General features: G+C 45.1%; 1 protein-coding gene across 1 annotated transcript in view; it reads right to left on the reverse strand.

Annotated features, from left to right (window-relative positions):
- The window catches only part of LOC119386618 (uncharacterized), a 74,031-nt gene that overhangs the window by 27,538 nt on the left and 18,960 nt on the right, over positions 1-27,533 (reverse strand). The window contains exons 6-8 of the mRNA XM_037653903.2: positions 21,382-21,495; positions 17,836-17,921; positions 9,967-10,065 (exon numbers count right to left, since the gene is read on the reverse strand). Coding sequence (XP_037509831.1) covers positions 9,967-10,065; positions 17,836-17,921; positions 21,382-21,495 — 299 coding nt within the window. The remainder of the gene's footprint in view (positions 1-9,966; positions 10,066-17,835; positions 17,922-21,381; positions 21,496-27,533) is intronic.

Raw genomic sequence — 27,533 nt, forward strand, 5'->3', positions numbered from 1 at the left:
CGTGTCTTTCCTTATTCCATTACAATACACACACACATATATATATATATTGTGAGACGACGGTCAAGCCAAAAGACTCTTCTTTATTTATCTCGAGCCTGAGCCCCGCTACTCAGACCCAAGTGGTGATGATGAGTATTTACAGGTGAGAGGATGAAGCATATGAATGATGCTCACACTAATTTCCCCGCGCGCTGCGGCCAGCCTGGCCGCGACTTAGACTGGGGATACACGTCGAACGAAAGGCTTCAGACGCGAAACGTGGACTATCTCGGAACCACGGCAGCGACGGTCGGAAGAAACCTCAACACACACACACACACACACACACACACACACACACACACACACACACACACACACACACACACATGTGTGTGTGTGTGTGTGTGTGTTGTGCAGTAGCGCACCCAGGAATTCTCTCGGGGGGGGGGGGTTGAAATTCTGAGAAGCCTACAGGAGTGTGGGATGGGGTGGGGGGGTGTTGCGGGCACATTGCATAATACGCCATTTCGTTGCTTAGGCTGGAGGATTGCAACGACAAAGAAAATATGAGATACCAAATAGTAATAACAATACTACTACTACTGCTAATAATAATAATAATAATAATAATAATAATAATAATAATAATAATAATAATAATAATAATAATATCAAATGTGATGATGATGATGATCTTTCAGCATTTTACAGCAAGATCTTGAAAAACTTGAGAGGGCCAAGAAACTGTTCAGTGAAGCAGCGCACGGAGAAAATAAATGGCAAATTGAATAAACCAACGCGTAATATAGTTCCAACAAAGATGCCTGGCAAATACTTATTTTTGCTAGTTCTTCAGCTCCAGGTAGTGATAAGGGTGCTGACGTGCCGGCCTGCTGGCGGTCGCGCATTGCTGTTAAAAAAATTATTACTATGTTAGCGCAAACAAATGGGACGCAAGAAAGGCACACGAGGACACCCAGCGCCGTGTGCCTTTCTTGTGTCCCATTTATTGTGTCTTGTGCCTGATTACCACAGTAATCAGGAAATGTCATACAAACAAGCCCCATTGGCAACTTTAGCAGTTAAAGAACTCTGCAACTGAGAATTTTGTGCACAATGTGAGCAGAACATCCTATATTATACTTCCTTCAGGCTTCGCCAAACTACAAATCTGGAAGTACATCGTAAATATTTGCTATAAGCTTTGTGACATTGATTATAAACATTATATACGTACAGCTCAATGCAGCACACGTACAGTACAATTCTCAGCTCACGGATAAACTGCACTGTAGCCACGCTTACCGATTTGCCATGTCATTCGGGTGCACAGGTTCGGCGACTGAAGTATCCTCGGTGATAAGTGACTGATCGATTGACGCATCTGAAGGCGATAAGTGCTGAGTCATCGCTTCCTTTTTGGCCGCAATCGGGCATTCCGGTGCTGTCGCTGCATCTCTTGAATCTGAACACGGAATCTTTTTCGGGAAGTAGTTGAGGATCGTGTTCGACTGGCGCTTCAGCGAAATCCCTGTGATGTGGTAGCTCATTCGACGCAGATTCGCGCAGCAGACACAGAAGCAAGTACTAGCGAGCGAACTGAACGTGTGCATGGGGGCACATCAAACTTCGTAGCTTCCGTCCGATGTAGAACATACAAAAAAGAAGTGGTGAAAAGAGAGAGAGCGAGAGTTGTCTGAAAAAAAGAGAAAGAAAACGTGGCACCCCAATATAACTCTCGCACTTTCCAAAGCCCTTTTTTCTTGTCACGCGTCCTTGAAAACAATTACTCATTCTGCCCCGTCGTCTTACTCCTCCCATCTTCGCAACGTATGGATTTTCGCATAGCATTCGTGCTTGCTTGGTGTCCCTGCGTGCGCGCGGTACTGCGGCATGGCTGTCGACGCACACACTAGTTGCGCCAAGGCTTGCTCATAAATGCAGGAACCACAGTGTATGTGCTTAAACGAATATCGCCATGTGCTCGAGCTGTACGGCCTCCCGGGTTTGCTGTCGCTTTGACGAACGAGCCGCGTACGAGGTCGCCTTTCTTCTCGCCGCTCCAATACAGCTCGTCCGTCCTCTGTCAACAAAGTTAAAAAAAAAAAGTGCGCGGCCACCCCGCTGGCGACACCATTTGCCTGTAGAAAACGCAAGCTCCGAAAAAAACAAAAAACACTCTTTTCGAAGCGCCGCCGACGCCCTCTTATCTTTGGAACTTTGAGTGAACATTTTTCCCTACTTTTCGGAATACATACGGTTCCTTCTTGAGCGGTCGAGGGAGGGATGAACAGGGCTTCTTTTCTTGTTTGGTGGGTATGAAAGGGTGAGGCAGGCGGCGGCAGTGCTCTTCGGTCGAAGAACAGAGGAGTGCGAGGGATTGACCGGTGGGAATGAGTTGAAGAGTAAAAAGTGGTGGGGAGCACCTTTGCCGTGTGGATGTGTCGAGGTGCACTGATAGATGAGAGACAGGGAAAGGGGGATACTTGGAGTGCCGGACTGTGAGGCTGTACGCGTACATCTTTTTTTCCTTTTCTTTTTCTTGTGCTTTGCTCGGGGAAAAGCGAAGTCCTGCCAGCATTCATTTCCGGTAATTGGCTTCAGCTGCGATGGATTGGGGACGTCTTTTCCGTCTCTCTCAGTTCCGCTGATGCAGCTCGCGTCGCAGCCAGTACAATCAGTTTTGTTGAAGATGGCTTGGGTACGCTCTTCCGGTGGCCGGTTTTTGGGAGAAGGCATAGAACGCACTATTGTGTTCGTAATGCTGCAAACATTTTCACGAACCGCCGGTCCCCATCGTCGGCTATGGGCCACGCGCGCTCGGAGGAGTGGGGTGTCAACAAGACCGTTTTTTTTTCCTTCTTTTTTCGGCAGCCTAGTACGCCGGCGGCTTTTCGAACATGTGGTTTCGCTTTGAAGTCGCGCGCGCCACCGTTAGCGGTTTCGAACTGGCTTCGGTCAGGTCTTTATCCCTCCCATTTCGGACTGCACGTGTGTATGGCACAAAGGCGGCAAAGCGCAAGAGCCGACGGGCCATTCGCGTTCTTACTGTCACGTTACTCAGCCGGCCGCGTAAACGGGCGATGGTTTTGCTGGCGCCACGGATAGCGGAGATATGTATTTCTGTCGTGATGTTGATTGGGGGACACCTGTTACTGGATTTCTCAGCTTGCGTCGTTGTGTTTTTGGAAGCGAAATGCTTCCTGAATAAAAGATTTTGGGTAGCCGTTCCTGGCGCGTTTCCTGAATATATCGCGTTTTTCTTGTTTTTTTTTCTAAAGTTGTGTGCTGCAGTGCGTTCCGGCTCTTCTTTACTACTGATGTATTGCGGATTTTTGTGGGGTTCTAAAGTGAACTGAAAATATCGACTTGTGTAGGTGTGTTTGCACAGTTTCATTTGCAAGTTACAAGGGCATCTAAAAACGACAGGGAGTCTTCTGTTTCAAGGGTGAACTGAATACTCGTTGGATAAATTTAGATGAGAGAATAATTGTGACTTATGACCTCTTGACACTCGAATGACAGTCGTTGAGACGTATCTGTGAAATATTTTTGACTGCGGCTGCAATGAATTAAGAGCTTGTTCCTCGATGTGTTTCATTGTTGTATTTGCTATGGCGACAGACATGGGCACAGGGTTCCAAATAGTGAAACGTTTATGAGAAAGTTTGCATATTTAGCAAAATTAATGCATTGTGATAAGGCAGAAAAAGAAGATTCGCACCATATGTCTCTGGAAGGGCCCAAGTGCTTCAAATGCTTTTCTCCTTTTTTTTTTCGTTTTGGAGGATCGATAGTTACCTTGGTTCGGTCCTGCCAATTAGAATTACATTAGAGCTCGTCTGCACGTAAAAAGTGGCGCTAATTGGTAACACCGTGAATATAAAGGGCATTTTAGTGGTGACACGTGGCTATATACTTTAGAGCTTGCCGTTGAATGAGTGCCTTCATTTTCATTTTGTGTTTTGTCACGGCCGCTAGATGAAAAAGCTTCATCCAGAGGGCGTGGTTTTGTAGAGCCCATCTATATGATGAAAAAAGAATGTTTGTCGGGAAGGAGAGCGTACATTATTGACTATTTAAAGGAAAACAAAGGTGCTCCGTGACGGACACAATTCGTGTTCACTATAATATCAAGCATTTAAGAAAAAGTAACGAGAATGCCACCGGCATCGCAACAGGAAATGTTCATCACGCTTAAGCGAGTTTCGTTTCCATAGCGAGTAAGGCATTGAATGTACATGAAAGCGCTTGTTATTTCTATAAAATGAGTTTTATGACGTAGAATTTGAAAGAAGTTGCACATTCAAGACAAAACCAGCATATATTCATTGCGCAATTTCGTCGTCGCGCCATTAGTGCCAATAAATCAAGCCATGTGACACCGACAATTTAATGGTATTTAGGCACTTGATATCTTAATCTCTAATTACATTAGAAGCGTCCCAGTGAACCAGGTATAATTTGCATGTGCGCAGGTAAGTGCATTAGATTTGCCCGTGTGAACCGGATAATAACGTTACAAACGGTAAACAACACTGCGAACTCTTGTTCTGGACAAACATGTATGTAGCACTGCGTGCACAGCTGGATGAGCTGCTATACGTAATATTTTTCATGTCACATGCACTCTGCACCGACGTCTGTGGTCAAGTCACGCGGCGCATTGTCATTGTACACAGCTCCTTTTAGACTTCCCCCGAGAATCAAACAAATAAAAAAAAACAATAGCTTGTTTTGAAGATTCCGAAATATCTCCTTGCTCTATTGCAATAATCAGAGGGGGCAAGAAAAGAAGAGGGGTCAAACCAAGGAGGTTTAAAAAAAAGCTTCTGGAGTGGAGGTCCCCTATACGCGCCCACGCGAGCGGGTGAAGCCTGGGAAACCGGTTGGCAGCCATTTTGCTCCGGGCAAGAGGTAGCGCAGCTTGAGCGCGGACAGCGTAATTGTGAGCTTCCGCGGGGGCGTTTCAGCGTGAGAACTGGATAGTTAGTGTCACTTATTCGGCCGAATTTTTTTGTTGTCCTGCAGGATTGAAGAAGGCAGTTTTTTCCACCATTATACATGGGCTGAAGCGTGCCTCATAACACGTAGAATTCGCTTCCAGCATTCCCGAAATGAAGCACATGGAGGAGTTAATAAGTGGTACATAAAATTTTATTCACCCCCGGCTTTTACACAATTTCAAAAGAAAAAAGAAGAATATACAATGTGGTTTATACGTGAATCGATAAAGCAACAAGTCCAAAATAACTTCAAAATGCATCATAATGCACACAATCACGAAACTAACCGTATGAAACACGCGTCCTTAAAAACTAAACACAGCAAAAGAAGAGATACGAAAGCAGTTTAATTGACTAGCTTGCTGCAGCTCTTGTTTACACTTGTCTATAATTTTTTTTCAAAATAACAGTCCTTAATTGTCAGCCGCATTCTTACTCCGCTCTGGGAGTTTTAAATGCGAGGCATTTCTTAGCGAACCTTTGGCACATTCAGCGTTTTTATCTACGAATCTATCTACCTAGCCACCTACGCCGAGGTGCTCTCATGATCGCCTCCTTTACTTGTTGCAGACCAAAATCGGCATGGGAGGGTAAGAGTATTGGACGGATATGGCTGTCGTATCATGACATGAATAGCGGGAAAATTCTGTCGCGTAGGTCGTCAAACCCTTTCCTCCATACACGTGTGGCACATAGCCGTTTACCACTGGCCGTGGTGTACGGGTATGCGCCACATGTGATTGACAGTTTATATCTACCCAGGAACCGCGAGAACAGACAGTGGTACTTTAAATGCGAGAGCGTTAAGAAAAACCGACATCGGCAGCGTTGACCCGACGAATGGAAAGAATAAATATTAAGATCACAGCAGGAATCTAGCCCAAGCATTCTGCGTGGCAATCAAGTATTCTACCACAAATGTACGTCGGGTATATAGACTGGTTCGGAAAAACAGCCTATGCAGGCGTAATGTCGGTGCAACGTCAAGTGTGGTTGTGGTGCTGGCTATCTAATTTTGCAAGAAAGCAATGCACAGTACGTATGTACTCCTACGATACAGGCGTCATATTAGATTAACGTCTGCGGTTCCAGTGTTGGCTCCGCTTTTATAGCAGTGTAATAAACATTACATTTGTATTCCTATGTTTCAGCACGCTATATTGAAGCATTGCTCGACCCAGAGGAATACATTAACGAAAGTTACGTATGATATCCACATGGTTGCACCATAATGTGCACTTAGTTTCGATAATACTGACGTGTGTGTTCTAACGTGAGGGCTGACGTTACGTTGCACATCAAAGTTACCGTTTAAACGCCAGTGTTGACGTGCCTGGTAAGCCCACGATGTGCACACAGCTACTACACTTACAAAAACACGTTGATCCACCTCGTAACGCTTGGCTCAAAGCCATAAAATACAGCATAGCAGTACTCGCTGACTGCTTCGCATGAAACAGATTCCCACAACGCGTGGGATCTGCCGAATTTTCTTCCGGTTGATTTCTTTTGAAATGTGGTGAAGCCTGATATTACAGCGAAAGCTTTTATCAAATCACAACGGCTGTCGGATGGTTGTCCGCTGCCGCCGCCGGTGTCCGTAACTACTGTCGTGCGAAATAAGAAAAATGAAATAAATAAAAATAAACAGGCTCATATGGGTTTTGAACCCGGGTCCTCTCCATGGCAGTCGAGTATTCTACCACAGAGCCACGCTAGTGACTGGAACTCCTTTGCAAAAACATCCTTACAGGCGTCATGTCGGGCAAGGAATTGCGTTAAATGTGTAATATAGCGTGTCAGAAGAGTAAAATAACGACCAGGCGCCACATAATGCTAATTGCGCAACGAGTGACCGGATCGTTAATTGCTTCAAATCCATTACAAAAGGCTCAGCCATAATTCTTCATCCAGGAACCACAGGCAGCATCAACAAAGTTCAGGCACGTAGCCAGGATTTTTTTTCGGGGGGGGGCCCAAGGCCTAATTGTTCGAAAGAAAGTCTTTCCATGGCAAAAAGAAAAAAAAGTTGCCCGGGAATATAGAAGGCTGGACGAATTTCGGGGGGGGGGGGGCCCAGGCCCCCCGGGCCCCCCCCTTGCCTACGTGCCTGACAAAGTTCACATAATGCCTTAAAGATGTGTAGCGGCACCTTGCTTATCCGCAGAAAGACGAATAATGGCATAGTGATTGCTTCCATACTTCACAAAAATTATGATTTGCGACGTAGTGGGTACCTTGAAAGTGTACTTGTATTAGTTTCCCCAAGAGAGTTTAGAACGGGCTCTAGAAAGGCCGCTCTTCCAGCTTTCGCTGTGACTGTGCTGCGCGCAGGCCCGGCGTTTTTTATGTACAGCTTGGTAATCTTCGACAAATTGTAAATGTGGTTATCGAGTAGATCGCAGTCCAACAAGTGAGACATCCACAACACTCGCTTGTCACCAAAGGAGCGGAGAAATTTGCCATCTGTGGAACTTCCACGCGGGCTCAAGCGACGACCGACATGTTTTCTGCCTGGAGCAATATGGCGGTCGTCGGCTTCAGCGGCGGCTCGCCGCCTCCACTCCAGAAGTTTTTTTTCAACCTCCTTGGGTCAAACTGACGACCCGTGAAAGCATCTTTTCTTTCGTCCAAAGCCGCTTCACTGGAAGTGAACGCAGAGCCACAGAGCATGCGGTTTGCGCTCTTTCAGTTTAGGAGTAGATGGGTGAATACCACGTATTTCTGGAGTAAATGAGAGAAAATCGACCTCAGACCACCTCTTGAATTGAAATAACAACGTCTGAAAGGCCCGTGAACGTGTACGCTGGATTCTCGGCGACAATGACCGTGAAGCAGTTACGGGGGGGGGGGGGTCAGGTCGGCCTCAGGGGGGGGGGTTACAACCCCCAAAACCCCCCCCGTCGGTGCGCCACTGGTGTTGTGTGTGTGTGTGTGTGTGTGGAGAGAGTGAGACAGAAATGTGGAAAAGCAAGTCAGGACCCCGCCCCCTCCAGGAAAATGAAAACTGTCCCCCTATGTAACAGCAAAGAACAATACGTTATAGAATTAACTTTCTTAGTGATACTGCACTGGCTACAGTTCAGCAACACAGCTATCCAGGTCCAACTCCAACATGTAACCTGAAGTGGAACAAACACAGTGCCAACATCACATCAACGGCCACTTGTAAGCTATAGAAGTGCCTGCTGTTGGGCTAGTCGGTTCATATTACTTGTGTTGAGCGGGCAAGGGAACATGGGCTATCTTTAAAGGCTAAAGATGGAGCACATTTGCCTGCACATTGCTATGCACATCAGTGTGAGCCACGGCTAGACAAGATTAGCATTTTTGGTAGAAGCAAAGATACGGCAGCACGAGAATTGTAGGAAGCTTTCCATATCAGGAAACTGGGAGATTCGTGTATCAGTGACACATCTATTTCCATCTTTCCTGCGGAAAATCGTTTTTTAGACCATGTGTTGATGGTGATGTGATGCGTAAAGGTATGTTGTTTGGCACTTTGCACAGGAACATAGCTGTTATATACAGCCTGTGTACCACATGTTGCAATAAATCAGTCGAAAGTTAGCACTCACTTTGCTCCTCTTCGCTCTCCTTTTTTTGTTGTCTTGCGCTAAGTGACCATAGTGTTTTTGGTCAACACAAGAAATTTGTAAGCTATACTTCCTTAAAAGATCCCTGGAGTTGGCTCCCAGTTCATACTAGACTTAACTGTAGGTTAGAAAGCCTTCGCATAGCCATAACTAAAATATTCTAACACGCTTTGGTTCCCTCACACAAAGACTAACATGACCAAACCGGAAAAAGTTAAAGAAAAGTGATATGGTTTATTCATAAGAAATAGGATTAAATTGACTTGTCCGCAGAAAGAATTTCTAGTGTCTTCTGGACTAGGCACTGTTAGTCAGAGCAAAGCAGGCTCGATTAAAATTTAAACATAACCTGCTGCACAGGTGCTTTGACAGCATCATCACCACCAGCATGACTGTGCCCACTGCAGGGCAAACGCCTCTCCCATGTTCCGCCAATCAACCCGGTCTTGTGTTTGCTGCTGCCACGTTATAGCCGCAAACTTCTTAACCTCATCGGCCCACCTAATTTTCTGTCTCCCCCTCGTGCATTTGCCTTCTCTTGGAATCCAGTCTGTTACTCTCCCTGTCCCAGATATCATGCCATAAGCTGAACAAAATGTTAGTAGAGTATACCCTTGCAAAACTGACACATTCAGATATTCCTTTTTTCCTACTGCCATAGGGAGTGGAGTCACCTTGACTCATCATTAGTGAACAGTGAATTATTATACACTTTTTGCAATACAATAGAAAATAACAAGCACTAACTGCAAAGACAATTGTCATGTTTATGAAAAATCGTTTTCATGTTGCAATACAATAGAAAATAACAAGCACTAACTGCAAAGACAATTGTCATGTTTACAAAAAATCGTTTTCATGTTGTTTATATCAATTTCTTATGTCGTATTAGACTGCATTATGTACAGGCTGTTAGGATGTAGTTATATTGCATTAGAGTTACCTACTATTTGAATATGTATCTGGTGCATACACGTTCTCTTAAATGTGCTCCATCATGTTGTATCCACACAATGCAGCACTATATGCCCACCTGCTACAGTTTTGATATAGAGACTGGCAGTATTGAAAAAATAAATAAATAAATAAATAAAATTTGTTCACTGTCCTCCAATAGCAGCTTGTTTCTGTGCACAATTTCAGCCCACCTAACTAGCAGTTATTGAGCAGACAGGCACTTTCACGAACATAACCTGTACGAAAAAAATGAAGAACCTGTACGAAAAGAATGAAGAATGAAGAATGAAAATGAAGAAATGAAGATCAGCAAGCTGGTCTGCACATTAGAATAGAGGAGTCAAAACAGGTTCCAAGATAAGGAATTTTCTCAAATTTTCAAAAACTGTACATAACGGCATCAAACAGGCAGGCGAACTCACCAGCTGGCCACTGGTGTCATTCCAGGCCTGGTGACGAAGCAGCACCTGCTTTCCACCTGGTGTCAGCTCCCACAGACCGTACCACTTGTCTCCTCCGCTCTGCACCATGCAATGCATTCTCAGGGCTGTTCCCTACCGTTACTCAGATGTAATGTTAACAGTAATGCCGTTAATGCAGGTAAAGTTAAACAAGTGAAAAGAAACATCATGCAATATAAGTTGTAAACAAGAGTTCTGAAATATGTTCTAGTTCACAAGTCAACCTTTGTTCACTATATTCAAGTTTATCTATTAAAGGCAGTCCTACAACGTAGCTTAGAGAAACTTGTTTCACTGCTCAAATTCAGATGCAAACAAAAAAATAAATACTTCATTGTCACAAACGAGTGTGTTATAAAGCGCACACAGCCGCTTTCAAACGGCAGTGGGAGAAAGCGGCGCGGGCCGCTCGTCCAAGAAGCGCGAACGACGAAAAAACGAGCATCAAAAAGCGCCGACGCGCCGCATCCTCCTCGCCCACTAGCAGTCTCAGATCAAACGCCCAGCAAAGCCTGGAAGTTTCTAGACGGAAGGGGTGACGCATCGCTGAGCGACGCCGCCGCGATTCGAACCTACGAGAAAGCTCTCGCCCTTTCCCTAGCCTTGGCTTTACTACACGCCAAAGAATGCTCCCGACGCTTCAGAACCCTAGGGAGAGGAGATAAAAGCGTGCGACGACGATCAGACAGTCAGAGAAGGAGGAGTGAAGGAGTGAGTGAGTGAGTCAGTCGGCCCGGAGATGGTGAAGTTATGCTGAGTTTGGCCCCGTCAGCCAAAGAAGACGTGTTTTTGATGGTGAGCGGCCAGTCGATCGTCGATCTGGAAGAATCGGATGACGACGCCGTGTGAGCCGTGACAAGTTACGACGATGGTTGAGCAACGACAGACACCGCTGGAGTTGGCGTGATTGTTTCCTTGAAGTGAAGCATTCAAGTACCGTCCAAGAATTGTGGAATGGATACGCCATTGTATATTCTGGACTTTAACTGTCCTTGAATAGTTGTAATGCATGCGATTGCATTTGTAGCATGTGATCTGTTTGTTTAGTTCCCGTTGTGTAAACACCATCCGAGTTACATTGTGAAGCTGTAATTGGTACTAGCCAAGTGTGCATGTGTTTGTGATATTTGTATTGCCTTAACTGAGAATATATTTCGTTTTCGTTTGTGTTATTGAATCTCGGCTCTGACTAGGTCTTTGGACCACAACCGGCGTTCACTGGCGCACCGAAGGACCAACTCTAAATTGTCCGCGCTTTCGTGGTGCGTTTTCGAAGGGCCGAGACGGCGGCCCTTAGAATCCGCCCGGCGATTGCCGACCTGATTAACGGGATCAGTGACATTCATATAGCAAAGTTGTAGGTAAAAGTCTGAGGGGGGACATATATGTTAGTGGAAAGTAGTTTCCTGGCGCCCCACGGAGTACGTTCGTGCTCAATCCTGTTAGAGAAATCCATGATGGCAGCTGCAGACAACAGCACCAAAAGCGGCTGTTAGAGTGAGCCCTTAACAGCTTTGTGCCTTAGGGGCCCCTAAACCACCCAGAGGTCAAAATTTAGTTGTCGTGTTGCAATTGTGCACGAGTCTACAACAAACACGTAGATGTGGGAATTTTTCGAAACGGTGCCGTAATAGCGGTGTTGCACGCATTTGATAATACAAAAGAGGCCCTCGATATCGGTTCACTCTTTCCTTTGCTATGCTCCGTTCGTTGGCTCGTCTTCTCCTGGCCGAGTGCTCCTCCTCACCGTGCCAGGAGTAAGATTGGCGAGCGCACGTATCTGTGAGCAGACAAACAGTTGTGGATGACGAGCAGACAAGAATGCTGACATCACGGCGAACGCCGAGGGGCTGAGGATTGCCGAAAGGCCCGGAAAGGAGAAGGGATTGTTTCTTGGAATTTGTGGGGCACCCGCGGCTCGTAGCGCTGCAGTGTTTGGCATTGTTGATTGTGACGTCATTCTGAACTGAATGCGCACGTTTACTTGAAATGTTAAAAAATTATCGCAGGTGGTTTAAGAGCCCTTTAAATGTGACAAGTGCTTATCGAGACGAGCTAGTTCTAGCTTCTAAAATTTGCTCAGTACCAAAGCCACCTGGTTCATTGATAATTTCAAGAGGGGTCATCTTCAGCACAAGGGAGTTCCACTGCATGACAAAGATTTTAAAGGTGTCCTTTGGGAAATGGATTTACCGTGCACTATGCAATTCTCTGATCATCATCCTTTAATATTTCCCCTAACTGTACATACCTTTTTCCTAGGTGGCCATTTTGTTTGTTGGATAGACCACTAGTTGTCTGTTTCACGAGTTATGTAACCTGCCAGAGTTACCTAAACCAAAATCCTATCTATGGTTATCTGTATCACGAGCTATGTACACTGCTCACGGATTGAAACATGAAAATTTAGGGCTAAGCAATGCACATATTTTTGTTTCCAGCACCTTCAGTTCATGTCATATCGCCGTAATTTTGACTCTAACAGTTACACCAGAACCAACTTTATCTTTAGCAGCCAGATTCACAGTGATATGATGTGATTATCTTGAGGAATTGCTCGTAGTAGTCGTTATACTAAAAAAAAATTGATGTTGTGTTTCAATCCCGAGGTCTGTACACCATCTGCCAGGGTTACCTCAACCAAAACACTATGTATGGCTGTTTTAACAAGTTATGGCCATAATGTGCGAGCCTTACCTCTACCAAAATAGTATCTACTCAAGTAGAATGCAAAAAGAAGGAAAAGACATTTGGCAATAGCATACAATCATAAGAATATGATGATGTTCTCAAAGTGTGTTTGTTAATTGAAGTCAGCAGATCTTTATCATTACTGAAACATGTAGTACTTAATTGGAGAAGCACCAAGAATGCAACACTTGTTTATATGTACCCATGATACAGCTCCACAAATACAACTAGGAAAGAATTGTTTGAAAGGAACCTTGGAAAAAATTTGTTTATTGCATGTTTTATAGTAGTAGTTACACAATTCCACAGAAGAGTTCTGGGAAATGTGTGAGGCGGGCAAGGCTAGCACATGATGGCTGAATTGCATCTGGTGGTGGCGACCTTTGACCAAAAACGTCACACTGATGAATGTGGTGTGCCGTCATCTACGTTTATTAGAGAAACCAGATCAGGGGGCGGTGGCATCCAGTTTGTTCTATATACTCTTTGTCCAGAACAGTTTTATCTACTCTGTGTACGCTTACCATTCCGGTGTTTTTAACCTCAAATCTTGTGGTCACCTTACTGACCTAGAATTGTGATGTCATATAATTAGACTATGTCTTTTTCAAATTTTATCCCACTCCTTTTGAAGCTCCAGCTATCTTACGAGTTCATCGCATGTCCAGCTGCACAAACCATTCCAGAGCCATTTTCCCTCCACCAACACAAACTACGACTCACCTTCGCTACTATTTTGCGACAAATAAGTGGATGGGACTGGAACCTGCTGTTGCCGTGCACCACTCCAATCCACATTAATTCAAGGCTGCTGCAGTGTTGCCATCCAATTTTTGAATAATACCTTATGTCACGGTCCAAATTACCCTACTTTACCCTGCACAATTTATTTTCTTAGCCTACATTTTACCCTACACCTAAAAATAGCGCAACGTAATAATAATAAGGTGCAGACTATACTTCATTGTCCGACATGCAGTCGTGTGGTGGTGATGAAATCAGCAGCCACTAAAGCGGTTTGAAAATGAGCTTCAGAGAGATTAAGAAAAATGAAGGACAGCAGATGGGAAGAGAAAGCATTCCGCTGTTTGTATACGGGAAGAGCGTTGGCTCACAGTTTAGAAAAAGAAGTAGGAGGTTCATCAGAAAGTATACCGCTGGCAGTGTAAGTGGCATGGTATAACAAAGAGCATTGAGCGAAAAGTCAGAGGCAGAAAAGATTTAGTGGATAGAAGCAATGGAAAGAAGCTTTGGGTTTTAGGGACAATATGGGAAAGGTAAACAGGTCGGTGTTAGAAATATGTAAAAGAAGACTTAAGGATTGGTGGCGGAAAGGCAGGCAGAAAGCAAAAAAGGAAATATAGCAGGAAAACTAAGGTTAATCTGCGGTAAGGCACCGAAAGTTGGGCTGTGAATTTATGAAGTCTAGCCGGCGGCAAGTTATCTTTTCGTACACTTTACTTTCTTCACATTTATATTCGAATTACTACAAATAACATCCCCTGTACATTCCTTGCTATTATTGTCTGTTAGTTCTCATTAATACTCTTTTTTATGGGAAGAGTATACTCTTAATTCAGCTAGGCAAGACTAAGCTGAAATGTAATAGTAGTAACAACAACAACAACAACAACAACAACAACAACAACAACAACAACAACAATAATAATAATAATAATAATAATAATAATAATAATAATAATAATAATAAAATCTCGACCTTGGTGGAGCGCAGGACACCGCTTTGTTATAAAGGGGGTCACTCGCAGCATCCATCTATTTAATGTACTGTCGGCATCAAATGAAACCCGAACAGCAGCAAGCATGAGCAATGGCATAATGTGCGCCGTCCAGTCGTCAGCGTGGACATGCCTAGTGCTGCGAAACTGGAGTGCTGCGAGCCTCACAACGGTGACGACTGGACAGTATGCACTATACCATTCTAATGCTTGCCGCTGTTCGGGTTTCATTTCACGCCAATAGTACGTCATCTAAAAAGCTGGCATAATCCCTTATGCATTCGCTGAAGATGACCCGAAGGCAAAGGCCATCTTCTTTTTCTTCTTCTCAGTCGATTGTACTGATCCCCCCGCCCTCAAAAGATTTCTGCACCTGGCGTGGTTTCGCAGGGCCACCAGGATCGAAGGCATTGCCAGCATTCTGCACCTCACGTGCCTCCGGGATCGACCCACCTATGACCCATGTGACGATGCCGTATGACTTTAGGACGACGTAACAAATTCTGCCGATCTGTGACGTCAAGATATGACATCATGAGGCGACGTTGCTATAGACGAGAAAACCTGGGCCAGGGGCTGCTGCTGTGCCTTTCTGAAAAGCGCCCTCTTTTTCGGAAATCTCGTCATGCAGTCGCGCACGGTGCTCCGCCGGCAGTTTGTTATATATCTCCCCCTCTCGTTTTCTGTTTGCGCTACGTGTGCGCTCACCAAGGCGCTCGTGCGTGTGTTCTGTCCTCACGCTGTGCTAAACAGCAGTGTGCTTGCTCTTGCTCGTGGTGCTCATGTGAGTGTGCTTGCACGATAAACTCCTGCTGTGCTGGCTCTCACGTTATATTTAACTGCAGGTCATGGTCTCGCGGGGTCGGTGGAGATGGTGTAGAGCACCTTTGTCAAGAGACTGGCCAAGAAAGCCACCCTTTTGGCTACAGTAATGCCCAGAAGGTCGAGAAATGGAAGGTTGAAAATAAATCAGTGCGCCATGCTTTCAGAATGGTGAAAAGAAATGGCACCAAGATCGCGCAGAACATTTATAATGAGAACTTCTGCAACTTCGATATGAAAATAAACGTCAAAAAAGTAAAATTAGTGACCCTGCTTGAAAACGTGGGTGCATATGAGACAAGCGTTTATAAATGACATAACCAGCATGGACTAATTCATACGAACCTGAGTTTCGCAAGAAAACCACCCAAAAACGGGCAAGTCCCCCCTGGAAACGGATTTTAAGCTGGGTTTCTTGGTAAACAATTTTTGAGGTGAACTGGACAAGCCCAGAGGACGGAACACCACGACGGGAACAAGGACAACAAAGAAATGAAGACGACAGGACAAGCGCTTCGTTCCTTTGTTGCCCTTGTCCTCATCGCGCTGTTTTATCCTCTGCTCTAATTATGAACCAACTAGCCCTCATCAAAACACATGAGAAAACAGTCAAGCCCTTCACAACTTCACTTGCGTAACGAAGACAAGGACTCCTTGCGTAGTTTGGTCGCGTAAGCGCGCCGTAAAACGTCCAGGCTTTGGCCCGAAAACCCTCGGTGATTGGCTTCACTTGTGCAAAGTTGTTCACACTGTGCAGTTGCCACTGCCGCACAGCAACACTCGTTCAGAAACTCCCATCGTTCTGGCGTGCACTCGAAGATTTTTGGCCCCAGAGTACTAGATGAAGCACAACATAACTGTTGTCAGAGGAGCCGTAAACACCGTAACATGACGGCGAGAGAGCCTGAAGCCACTTCCTGTGGAACACGTTGTGCCTCTGCATGACAATTTGTAGTCTTTTGGTAGCAATCACGCAGCGTGATGTGCTCGAGGGCATCAGCAGATTTCATTTCATTGTTCTTTCTTTCAAATTTGAATAACATCATTTGTATTCGATATTCGATATTTCTGGCCATTATTCAGCACTATTCGATTCGAATTCAATTCGAGATAAAATTTCACTATGCACACTAGTTTTTACCAATGCACAAGGGTGAACTGCGTCCGCATTTGCTAACTTCACTGTTTCGTTTTATGCACATATAAGTTGTCCCCAAGTTTGAGATGGGCTGTTTTCCTGTTCTTGCGGTTTCCAAAAATAGAACACTGCAAAGAAAAAAACATGACTGCTGTTTTCTTTCTGATCTCATTTCAGAGAAACATAGAAGTCACACTGCTCAAAATTGCTGAAACAAAGATGTGTGTATATGTATACGCCCACACGATGGAGAGGGAAAAACAAAAATGCTAGTACAGGGATGTGTGACGTATTATCTTTCATCTCTGCCCTGTGCTGGTGACACGTGAATTAAAACAGTTCCAGTTTTATTCAAATAAATATTTAGTTTTTGGATCTCTTTAGGAATCGCACCCTTGAAGATGTCAATATTTTAGCTGATCGATGACGAGCTAAAAGTGGAAATTACCCTATGTCTGAGGAGAAAATCATATTACCGCCCTACTACCCCACACTGCCCAAAAAATACCGAAAGTACCCTACAATAGGGTAACTACCCTAAGGTTGGCAACACTTGGCAGCTCTCGAATCACTCTTTCACTGTAATTAAAACCCATCCCTCATATAATGCCCGAATACATATAATGCCTTTGAGGTAGAAAAAATGAAATGCAATCACTGAGCTAAGTGAGAAATTTCACAGCGATGACACAGCGGTGACAGCTGTAATGCTACAACTTCTTCCTGAAAAGTAAGATGGATAAAAAAACGCCAGGCCTGTGCGGAAAGCACAGCACAGTCACAGCGAAAGCTGGAAGAACGGCATTTCTAGAGCTCACTATACACTCTCTTGGGGCTACTAATACAAGTACACTAGCAAGGTACCCACTATGCCATAAATCATCATTTTTGTGAAGTTGGGAAGCACCCACTATGCCATTATTTGTCATTCTGTGGAGAAGTGAGGTACCAGCTGCACATCTGTAAAGTATTATGTGCGCTTTGTTGATGTGTCGGCTGATGACGATGCAGAATTATGGCTGAGGCCTTTGTAATGGGTTGGAAGCTTTAAACGACCCACTAGTTGCGCAATTCCCTATGTCTGACACCTAGTTACAGAATTCGCATCGTGTGGCGCCTGGCTGTTATTTTGCTCTTCTATCACACTATATTACATACGTTAATGTGGTTCCTTCCCGACATGAAGCCTGTATAGGCTCTGATGTAGAATACTGAGCTCCCATGCAGAGGGGGCCCAGGTTCGAACCTCACTACATCCTGAATATTTTTTCATATTTTTTTTTTCGCATGATAGCGGTTACGGACACCGGCGGTGGACAACTACGGCACCAAAAACGGCCGTTGTTGTGATCTCATAACAGCTTTCGCTGTAAAACAGAGAAAGAGCAAACAAAGAAGAAGAAAATGGGAAACAATGTTTTTCTCGATCAAGTCACTCACCAAAGGCAGATTAGTATCCTGCTCTTTTACAGCAGCATCGGGAATGGCTGTGGAAGTAGATGCACTCGAAGAAGGACTCCCTTCAACTGTGCAGAGGACACATGAAAGAACAGTTTGAAAAGATGAAAAGTGAGGAGGAGAGGACACATATATGCAAGTACAGACATTGCAACTAATACTACACCTTAGAAAGGGAGAGGGAGCTGAATATGCAACATGTTACGCTCACTCAATGCTTCTTTGGAAGCCCTGTGATGTACCATGTATGAGTAAATAAATAAAATAAAATAAATGACTTCAACCTTAAAGGGACACTAAAGGCAAATAACAATTTATGTCAGAGGGAAAGGTCAATGTATCACAACTTCTAAAACGGCAGTATTATCAACAGCAGTGCCCTACTTACTGAGAAATTAAGCTAAATTATCACACGATGAGAGCCACGAGTGGGACATTTTGGAAGCGATCCCGATGACGTATGAGAGTCTGCCTACAATAAATCACCAGTAATCAAACTAGCAGCAATACAAAAAGAACCTTCCATGCATCAAAAGACATAATAAAATGCTGTTTGTTCGTTTCTGTTTGATTCATGGAAAAAAGAACCTCTGTGGCGTTGCCATGGGGAACGGCACGCGTGGTTCAAAGGTTCCATTTTCGCCGAACTGCGCTTCGCCCAGCGCCCTGCTTCGCTCACGCGGTCGCGTCTCAGTGGTAGTTTCAGGATCGCGTCCTGCCGCGGCGTACAGCCCAGCGTCGCGAGCCAATGTCTCATTGTCAAGTTCTCCGTCCACATCCATTGCGGATATTGCAGCAAGCTTCGATGGCTTAAACGGCTGTTGTTGCTGCTGTGGGTCCCACTACTTTCGCTCTGCTGCTACTAGTGTCGGCGGCCGCGCAGTAAAGGCGGGCAACGTTGGGCACGGCAGCAGTGACGTATGAAAGTCTGATTTCAGGCGGGTGATTTGAAGTGTGCTAACGCGGTGCGGACCACTAAAACGTGATTTTATTTCAAAATAAGCCCTTCCTTGGCACAAAAGTAGCACTACGAGGTTTCTGCACCGCTATTTCAACAATCAACGTCGACTTAATATTTGCCTTTAGTGTCCCTTTAACTCATATGCTATGCAGGTACAACTGCTGTACATGCTTCAAACCCTCACAATATTCTCTATAAAACCCATGCAAAAAAAAAAAATGTTATACTTTATGTGTATGTGTGTATGCACTAACACAAATCAACACAAATCAGAATAAACTGGTGCAGACAGCCACAACTCCGGAAGAGCCTACTTGCTTATCAACACCACATTTAATTCGTGCTCAAGTTGACACCTTTAGGCTAACCTTGTTGATATCAACAGACGGTTGATCAATATTTGTGTGACGACTCTGGGTTGACACAAAGCATCTCTATGAACCGCCAAATCCTAGTGTCCTAGTATCCCACAAATATTTTTGCCTGATCAATGTCTGCAACTACACAGTCCATATTTTCCTTTACCAGAGATTCTGGTAGGTGGGAGAGAGACTCACTCACACAGCTGTCGTACCTCAGCAAGTATCTTTCTTTTCTTTCTCCTACGTGTGGTTCTTTTGCACAGCCACTTTTCATTTCTGTTCGCCTTGAGAGACACTTCCTTTCTCTTTATTATGCTCATCATCAGTATTTTAACCGTGTGTGCAAATATGTGAAATTAAGAAATCTTGTCAGGTGCGTTTCCCTAATTGCACTTTTTGGTCCATCATTCTCTTCTACCATCGTTCCGTGTCTTTTGTTCTCTTCTACCATTGGCGCGCTCGTGGTGGCCACTCCCATACTGCCTCCCTCCCATCGGGTAAAATTGGGGAGGAGGACGTGGTAACCATCACCCTTGGCCACGGTGGACCACATGTGGCATATGCGACCACACACTGGCACGGTTCGTCCACCATTGCACCAAGGTCCCGGCGTTGCCCTTGGCAACTGGGGGCTCAGCATACGGTTTCGTGTCAGCTGTCATCGTGGCAGCTGCCTTGCTGCTGCTGTCTGTGGTTGCCTTCCCTTCCTTGTTGTTGACCTCTGGTTCCTCCTTGTGATCAGCATTTGCATCCTCGGAGTCTGCTTGCCAGTCTGCAGCCGACAATAACCACTGTCGAAAGTGGGGGGGCTCCGCCCCCTAACATTTCTCAGTGGGGGGGCTAGCGCCTCCCTTGCCCCCCCCGATAGATACATATCGCCTATGGGCGCTCCATGACGCAAAGGCCAGTTCTGACCAAAAAGTCTTTGAGCAAGCTTGTTATCACGACTTTTTGATGAAACTCCTGTGAACCCAATTTATACGAGCCACTGTGTTGCCAGGGTAATTGCAAAGCTGGTCTAACCTGTTTTGTGCTTCCTTGTCTCCACGAGAAACGGGAATGAAATAGTATATGGTGAGACGGAATGCGGCAGGGACACCCTCCGTGGGCTCCCAGAGAAAGAATACACTACTCCACCCTTCCATCATGAGCCCAGGAGCCACAACCGACAGCTCGCTGCACGAGGGTTGGGAAGGAGGCAACGGCTGCTGGGGTGCTGCCCCCCAATGCACTCTATTCACCGCTTTGACATCACAGTACTTTTCAAGTCCCAGCTGGCTAGATGAGTGACCACAGCCTTGAGAAAACCTCTACATTATCTCGTGTAAAGCTAGTTTTTTGCATCTACTATGGGCACAATTTCCAGAATAAACAGGACCAAGTACTACTAACTAGAGCTGTGCGAATAGCAAAATTTTGGGTGCGAATCAAATCGAATATTTTTCGAATATTTCTCAAATATTTCTAGAATATTTTTCGAATACTTCGAAGCGAAATTGCAGAAAAAAAGTTGGAGAGGATTCCTACGCATATTCTTATGAGATAGCAACATAAGAGTGTTTCTTTTCGCTAGGTTGAAGCGCAATGTAGAGGCTGAATTGTATTTATGTACATGATTTGGTGCAACCAAAGTGTTGCGTACGGCACTTTACATGTGGTAGGCAAAGATGCCATTTCCTCAGCCTCTCCTCCTCTCTCAACTTCTGTGGAAGCCCAACTGATGTGGCGGACAAGGGTGTGCTCCCTTCAAGTCCGGAGTTCCAAATCTGCCTCGTAGACATGGATATATAACATCTGAAATTTTGGATCCTAAAAAGCTTCGGCGTCCGATTTTTCGGACTTCCTGCCCAAATTTCAGGTCCAAAACAGCATTAATTGAGCCACCACCTCTGCCACATCTTTCATCTCCATGTTGGAACCAGCGTTTTCTTGAGTTAATACACTTGCGACCGTAGCGGAGCTTGAAAGGCAGCTTTGCCGCAATACAAGAGTGTAATGAGGTGAAGAATATTAGAAATCTGAAGGGGGCACTTTGAGCTGGTCGTTGACTGTATTTGTTTTTCGGAAGTTTGAATAGCTCGAATAGCAAAATTCTAGTGTGAATTGAATCGAACAGAAAACACTATTAGAAAAATATTCAAAATTTCGAATATTCGCACACCCCTACTACTAACTCTTGTACTATTATAAATAGCAGGTTCCTACCCTTTGGCTGGTGCTCATCAATCCACTTGTGCAGCGTCCAGTTGAAGAAACGGTCGTTCCAGTCACGCAAGTTGCCCGAGGGTAGTGTGGCCCCCACATAGACCCGTCCACCATCTGCAAAAGCAGTTCAGTAGTCAGCATGCAGCACAATGCTAAACACATGGATTTACATAGAGTAAACCCGTGTTAGAACGAAATCACTTTACTCGAATTGTCACTTGAATTGAAATTTCCTCCAGTCCCAACCCATACGCATGCATTTTGAGCTTCATTAGCCAAAGCATACTAATAGCTCCACTTCGCTTCCCTTAGAGCGAACCAGCGAGGCACGGCCCCACTGACAGCGGCCGCGCCAAGCGGGGGCGACCCTTTCTGTTGCGGTCGCCAGTGCATGTGGAGGAGGAAAGAGTAAAAAGAGCGCCAGTGGATGCAATGGAAGGAATTTAGCTTTTGGCCCTCATGGGGGAAACCAGAGTCCTCCTCCCTATGCCAGCGACCCTTTTTCCTCCTTGCTGCGTGCACGTTCGAGCGTTCCAGGCCGAGCAGCATGGAGCAGGCAAGTGCAGCTAAAAATACTGCGCAATGAAACAGACAAAAACAAATATACTACTCCACGCAACATGCTCCATGCTAGTTCAAGATCACTCAACCACAAGTAGTACTACTGGCACTCTGTGAGACTGCCTCTGCTACACGCTACTTTCTTTGTGATGGTGGTCAGCGGTCGCGCGGCTGGCATAGTTCAGAGGATTCACCCAATTCAGTGCCCACTGTGTACACATCTGGATCCACGCTGGACTGCTGCAGCTGTGTGGACACATGCTTTTGGAGTGCTTCGTTACGCATGCCCCACATGTGCTCTTGTAACCTGCTTTGCACACGCCGGCTTTTCCCGCACGGACGCCAGCAATCCCGATGATGACCAGACTTGCAGCAATCTCTACGAGGCGGTGCATAGAATCATCGGCAAAGAAGTGGAAGGTGTCTCTGACTCATTCTCATCGGATGATGCTGCTGTACTTGCTGTTGCACCAGCTACGGATGCAGGAATAGTTGACACTGTTTTTTGTGGCCCAAACGAAGAGCCGATGGACGAACATCCGCATGAAATGCAAACTATGGCACAGATTTGAAAGTACTTCTATCTGCTGCAGAAGAAAGTTGAATGCATGGATGAAAACCGGGGCCTCGTGCAACTCATGAGCAAGTTGGAGTAGGGATTGCTCGCGGCAGACGAAAACATGAGGCAGCTATGCAAAGCTGACTGCCTTTTTTTTTGTACCTCAATAAAGGTTTGCACCTCTGAACATATCGCGTTTAGACTTCCTCAGAGTTGTAGCCTGATTTAAGCTCAATCTTTTTTGGCCTTTACTGAGTAATCGCCTTTATCAATATACTATTTAAATAGTAGTTTTTCGCAGTCCTGTTCACTTCGTTATAACGAAAGTTTACTGTAGTCACTCATAGAGATTGTGTATGCAGGCCCAAAGGGACCCTGCAACACCTTTATCATTGAAGAACCTCACCACAGCAGCTTACTGCGTCATAAATGTCTTGCTACAAAAAAGAATAAGCAGAGTTACAGTGAGTCATCACGAGCTCTGAGCGCTTCTCCTCTTTTTTTGTCCTGAAGAGCATGCTGGAAGCCAGGGTTGCGGATTGGCGCCTCCATTACATTCTAATTCCATTCCAGGGAATTAGAACTTCCCGCAATTCCATTCCTTTCAATTCCTCAGAATGAAAAAAACTCAACCCATTCCCCCTCCGGGAATGGCCGGGCAGTTCAATCCCATTCCTGTAATTCCTCAACGTAGGAAAGGCATCTTGATAGTTTTATCAAGTTAAGAACGAACGCCCCATAAAGATGATGTCGTCAGATGCATTAAGAACTGCAAAAGTACGCAAAACACATTACCAAGGTCGAGGGATAGTAGCTTGGTGACATATCTCGTGCAGCACAACCACCCTATACTGATTCCCATAGGGGCAGTTCTCCCGCTGCCTATAGTATTTGCACGACCAGCATGTTTGAACGAATGGTGATGTTTGAGGCAGTGTGAGGTGAGACGGCGTGCAAGTTTGTATACGAAAGCTTGCAGTGAACACAAGCATCGCACCAGCGTCAGTACGCATCACAACTTACATAAACGCTTTTTCGAATATGTGCCCGAGTTGCTGACGGCGACAGAAGCAAAAAGAAAGTAAACGGTGGAGAGACAGCAGGCAGCTGGGGCGCTGCAGAGGGAAAAAAGCCACAAGGCCTAAGGGGGTGTATTCCATCGGCGTAGTTTCGCACAACGAATACTAACGGCACAGAGCCGCGGTTACGCGAAGAATAGAGACAAACTTCGGAGCAACACAGTCCATAAAAGGACAGAATTGTGGTAAGCGCGTTGCTTATAAATGTACCGTGCTTGTAATCAGCGAAGCCATTTTAAAAATATTGCTTTATTGTTAAATTCAACGCTCTGACTAACTAATGTTTTGAAGTTTGAAAACCAGCATGTAGATGAAAACGTGCTCTATTTTTGGAAAAAGATGTAATTCCATTCCCATTCCATTCCTCCAAGCGCTGTTTCCATTACATTCCCATTCCATTCCGGGGCGGCAAAAGTGTGGAACGATTCCAGAGTCATTCCGATTCCGGGAGCGGCAACCCTGCACTACTGCTGGAAGGACATGGAAGGACAATACGGGGCCAAGAATCTGTCGGCACATGTCCTGGCCTTGAGGATTTTTCCTTTTAGTTTTTGCTTTGAACTTGTTCACATGCTCCTGTTCAACACAAGCATAGCGTTGGCATGTGGTGTCCATGGTCCCTACCATAATGAGATACAGGTGATGCAGCACAAGAAGTGACAGACAACTGTGATAGTAAAGGGTGGCTAAGCTCCACGAGTACTTGGCATGTATAACCAGTCCTGCATAAGCTTGACCACAGAAAAAAAGCCAAATATTTTGAGGTGGTTTTGAATTAGGTAAGCACAATTCAATCTTTGCTCGTGAAGCATGGAAGAGAGACAAAACGTGTACTGGCAAGTGTATCGGTGGTTTTGGAAATGACAATATGGATCGGTCAGCACAGTCGGTGCCAACTCAGTACAAGACAAGTGACTGACTCAGGCATGTAGTATTTGAAACAGCACAGGTGTGGAATGCTGGGTGCTCGCTCACATAAACGTAAGAGGGAAAAAAAAACATCAATCAAAACCAGAAATACTAAAATGAGTTCCATTTTTGGTGTTTCCAGAGAAAGGATGTGAGTTTTTTATTCGGTGAACCTGAAACAAACAGTGGAAGTATCACTAAGGAAGTTTTCCCAATCATGAAGCTGCATAGTTTGCCAAAAAGAGAAGAAATGATTTCACTGTCTTGGCCACAAAATTGTCAATGCCCTACTGCGTTCAGTGCAATAATATTTGGCTCAGATGTTCGCGGGAGCCTTCACTACATGTTTGCAACATTTTCTGCACATGTTCAAAAATTGTTACGGGGCCCTTTCAGGAAGACACGAGACTGGTAAAACTTTGAAGAGCAGCGAAACAAGGAACTCTTCCTTGATGACAAGTTTAGTGTAAGGATGAGTGTTGATGAAGGCCACGTCGCCATTGGGGCGAACTTGACCTCAGCTCACGTGCAGTCGATTATGGCACTGTAGTTCAACAGAAAATCCCGTCTTAAGAGAATGGTGTAGGAGCATGATCAAAGAACTATGAGCTGTGTATACTCGCGGACAACTTTTCTTGGCAATGAAGGAAAGGCTACGGGCAAGGAGCTACTTACTGCACATGTACTAGCTGCTCCGCAAGTAGCCTGGTTCAACGCGTGCTTTGAATTTAGTTTCCGTTTTGAACTTTCCGTATCTCCTGTGACGGCCGTTCTATTACCCCAGCGGCCGAACTCGAACAATGACATTGCATACCATTTGCTTCGTCTACTTAGACGGCCATTTGTTAGTGAAATTCGTCACAAGCTCCTTCGGCGAGTCTTTGGAAAATCTGGAGGATGAAGACGCCATTTTGACTGTGAGGTGCACGTAAAAGGTGCAACGTTTTCACACCTGTAAAAACGCGCCATAAAGTAAAACAAATATAAATATCTCCTTGGTGCTCGCTGACCCTCTTCTTAATAAGCAGCGTCCTGTAGAAAATAAAGCGATGTTGTTTTGTTTAATTCTCACGTAGAAAACATGGACGCAAATGTGGGGCTACATTCTTCAGTGGTAGCACATGCGTAGTTTGGCTCTGTAGCCTTCCCTTCATTGCCAAGAAAAGTTGTCCGCGAGTATACAGAATGTCCCACATGGTCACATGGGCTGTAGAGGCAGAGGTTGGTTGAATGGGACGAGCAATGGCTGTGTGAAGCGACAATCAAGAAAGTGGCACTGTGACTTCACGCACAAAGGGAGCGGCAAAATCTGCCAGCCGCAACAGAAACAGCTGCACCAGTGTCAACAAGAACGACTGTAGCAACTTCTTTGACAAGCACATTTATAACATACGTAGGTGAATGATGACGACTCAGGCATATCAAAGCCTGCACATTTAGTTTAGGAAACTGCATTGCCTAGTTTTCCTCCTAGCTGAATTCTGGCTGCCGACACTTCGGGTAACACGGCAGCCGACATTAGAAGCCAGGATGATCATTCTGAGAAAGAACTCGCAGCGTTCCAGAGGTAAGTAATGCACATACATTTGACACAACTGAAAAATAAGGTACTTGTATCTCATCATCAAACGCTTGCATCCGGCAACAGTAACGCCCAGCGACATGCCCTGGATACGAATGTGCAAAGCATATGGGGCAGTAGTCACACATGTGCCAAGGGTTGGCAAGGGCACTGCTGATCCAGGAGGAGGAGGGTGGTGCAGGGGCTGAAGGAAGCCTGGTATGCACACTTGCCATGTTCATACGAGTTTGAGGACAAAAATTCAAGGAACTTCAAGGGCTTGTCAAAGTTCTTTCAAGGCTACAGAAGGGCATTCCATGTGGCACTTTACTACAGCAACACTTCCATACTATTTCAGATAGCTTCGCCGCAATTGAGAAAAAAAAATAACTTTGGAAATATCCAGCCTTGCTTTGATTTGTACTGTATTAGGTGATGTCCACGAGTTCTCTCGCTGTATGTTTTGATGTATTCTACAAACAAACATTAGCATGAGTCAAATGAATTAACCTTCGTACCCCGCTCGCCTGACAAAGAGAGTGGAAAATTAACCAAAATAAAGTACTAGAAATGCAGGAGGCTTCAGTGTGCAATCCCTGTAAGATGAGCCAAGATATCAAAACTCCAAGAAGGCAAATTGATGGGTAAGGAAGTGAAACAAAGGATATGATGAAGGCCGAGAAAAGCAGCATAAACAGCAAAATAAAACTAGCACCAAGCACTGGTCTTGCTCACTCTCTCCAACTGTGGGGTTTTTCCCAGAACTGCACATGCACTTGTAGAGGCTTGAAATTCCGACGCAGTCAAATCCAGATATGCAAAGTACAGGTGCATGTTATTGTGTCTATGCAGAACAGTTGTACTCATACCCGTTCAAAATCCCATGCAAAGGTAAAGCACTGTGCATGCATAAGAAATGTTTACTGCCACTTTCGACATCAACCTCTGCAAGTGAACTTCTCCAAACAGCACCGCAATTACTTCTCATGACAGGGAAAAATTGTCATCTACCTGTTTGCAGCACAAAGCTGCAAGGAACTCCATAAAGATTTCTCAGAAAAAAACAGCTTCTCAGATGACAGAAAATTTGTCCCGACCTGGTGTTTAAATCTAGGGCCCAGGACCCGTTCGGATCCAGGATCCGGGGCCAACACCTTTCTAGGGCGATTGCTCTGCTAAGTGAGCTAGGATGCCAGCAGTTGGTATTGCAAGGCTGAATTAATCGGCTATTTCATGTCATTGGAAACATTGCACCAGACAAGACAGTGATTCTGAAGATGCCACAGAGGATAAGGTAGCAAGATGCGTGTATCAAAACATAAGGCAAAGGCCTTATTTGCACCCCTTAATGATGAACTTGCTGTGTTATGCTTTGCTGCAGCACAGGTGTGCAAGGCGGTCAAGCAGTGTACAAATGGTTGTAAGAAGTACAATGCTGTGAAGCGTATTACCTGTGTCTTACATTTTTTATTGAATTACCAGT

The sequence above is a fragment of the Rhipicephalus sanguineus genome, chromosome 3, assembly GCF_013339695.2.
Source record: "Rhipicephalus sanguineus isolate Rsan-2018 chromosome 3, BIME_Rsan_1.4, whole genome shotgun sequence".
NCBI lineage: Eukaryota > Metazoa > Arthropoda > Arachnida > Ixodida > Ixodidae > Rhipicephalus > Rhipicephalus sanguineus.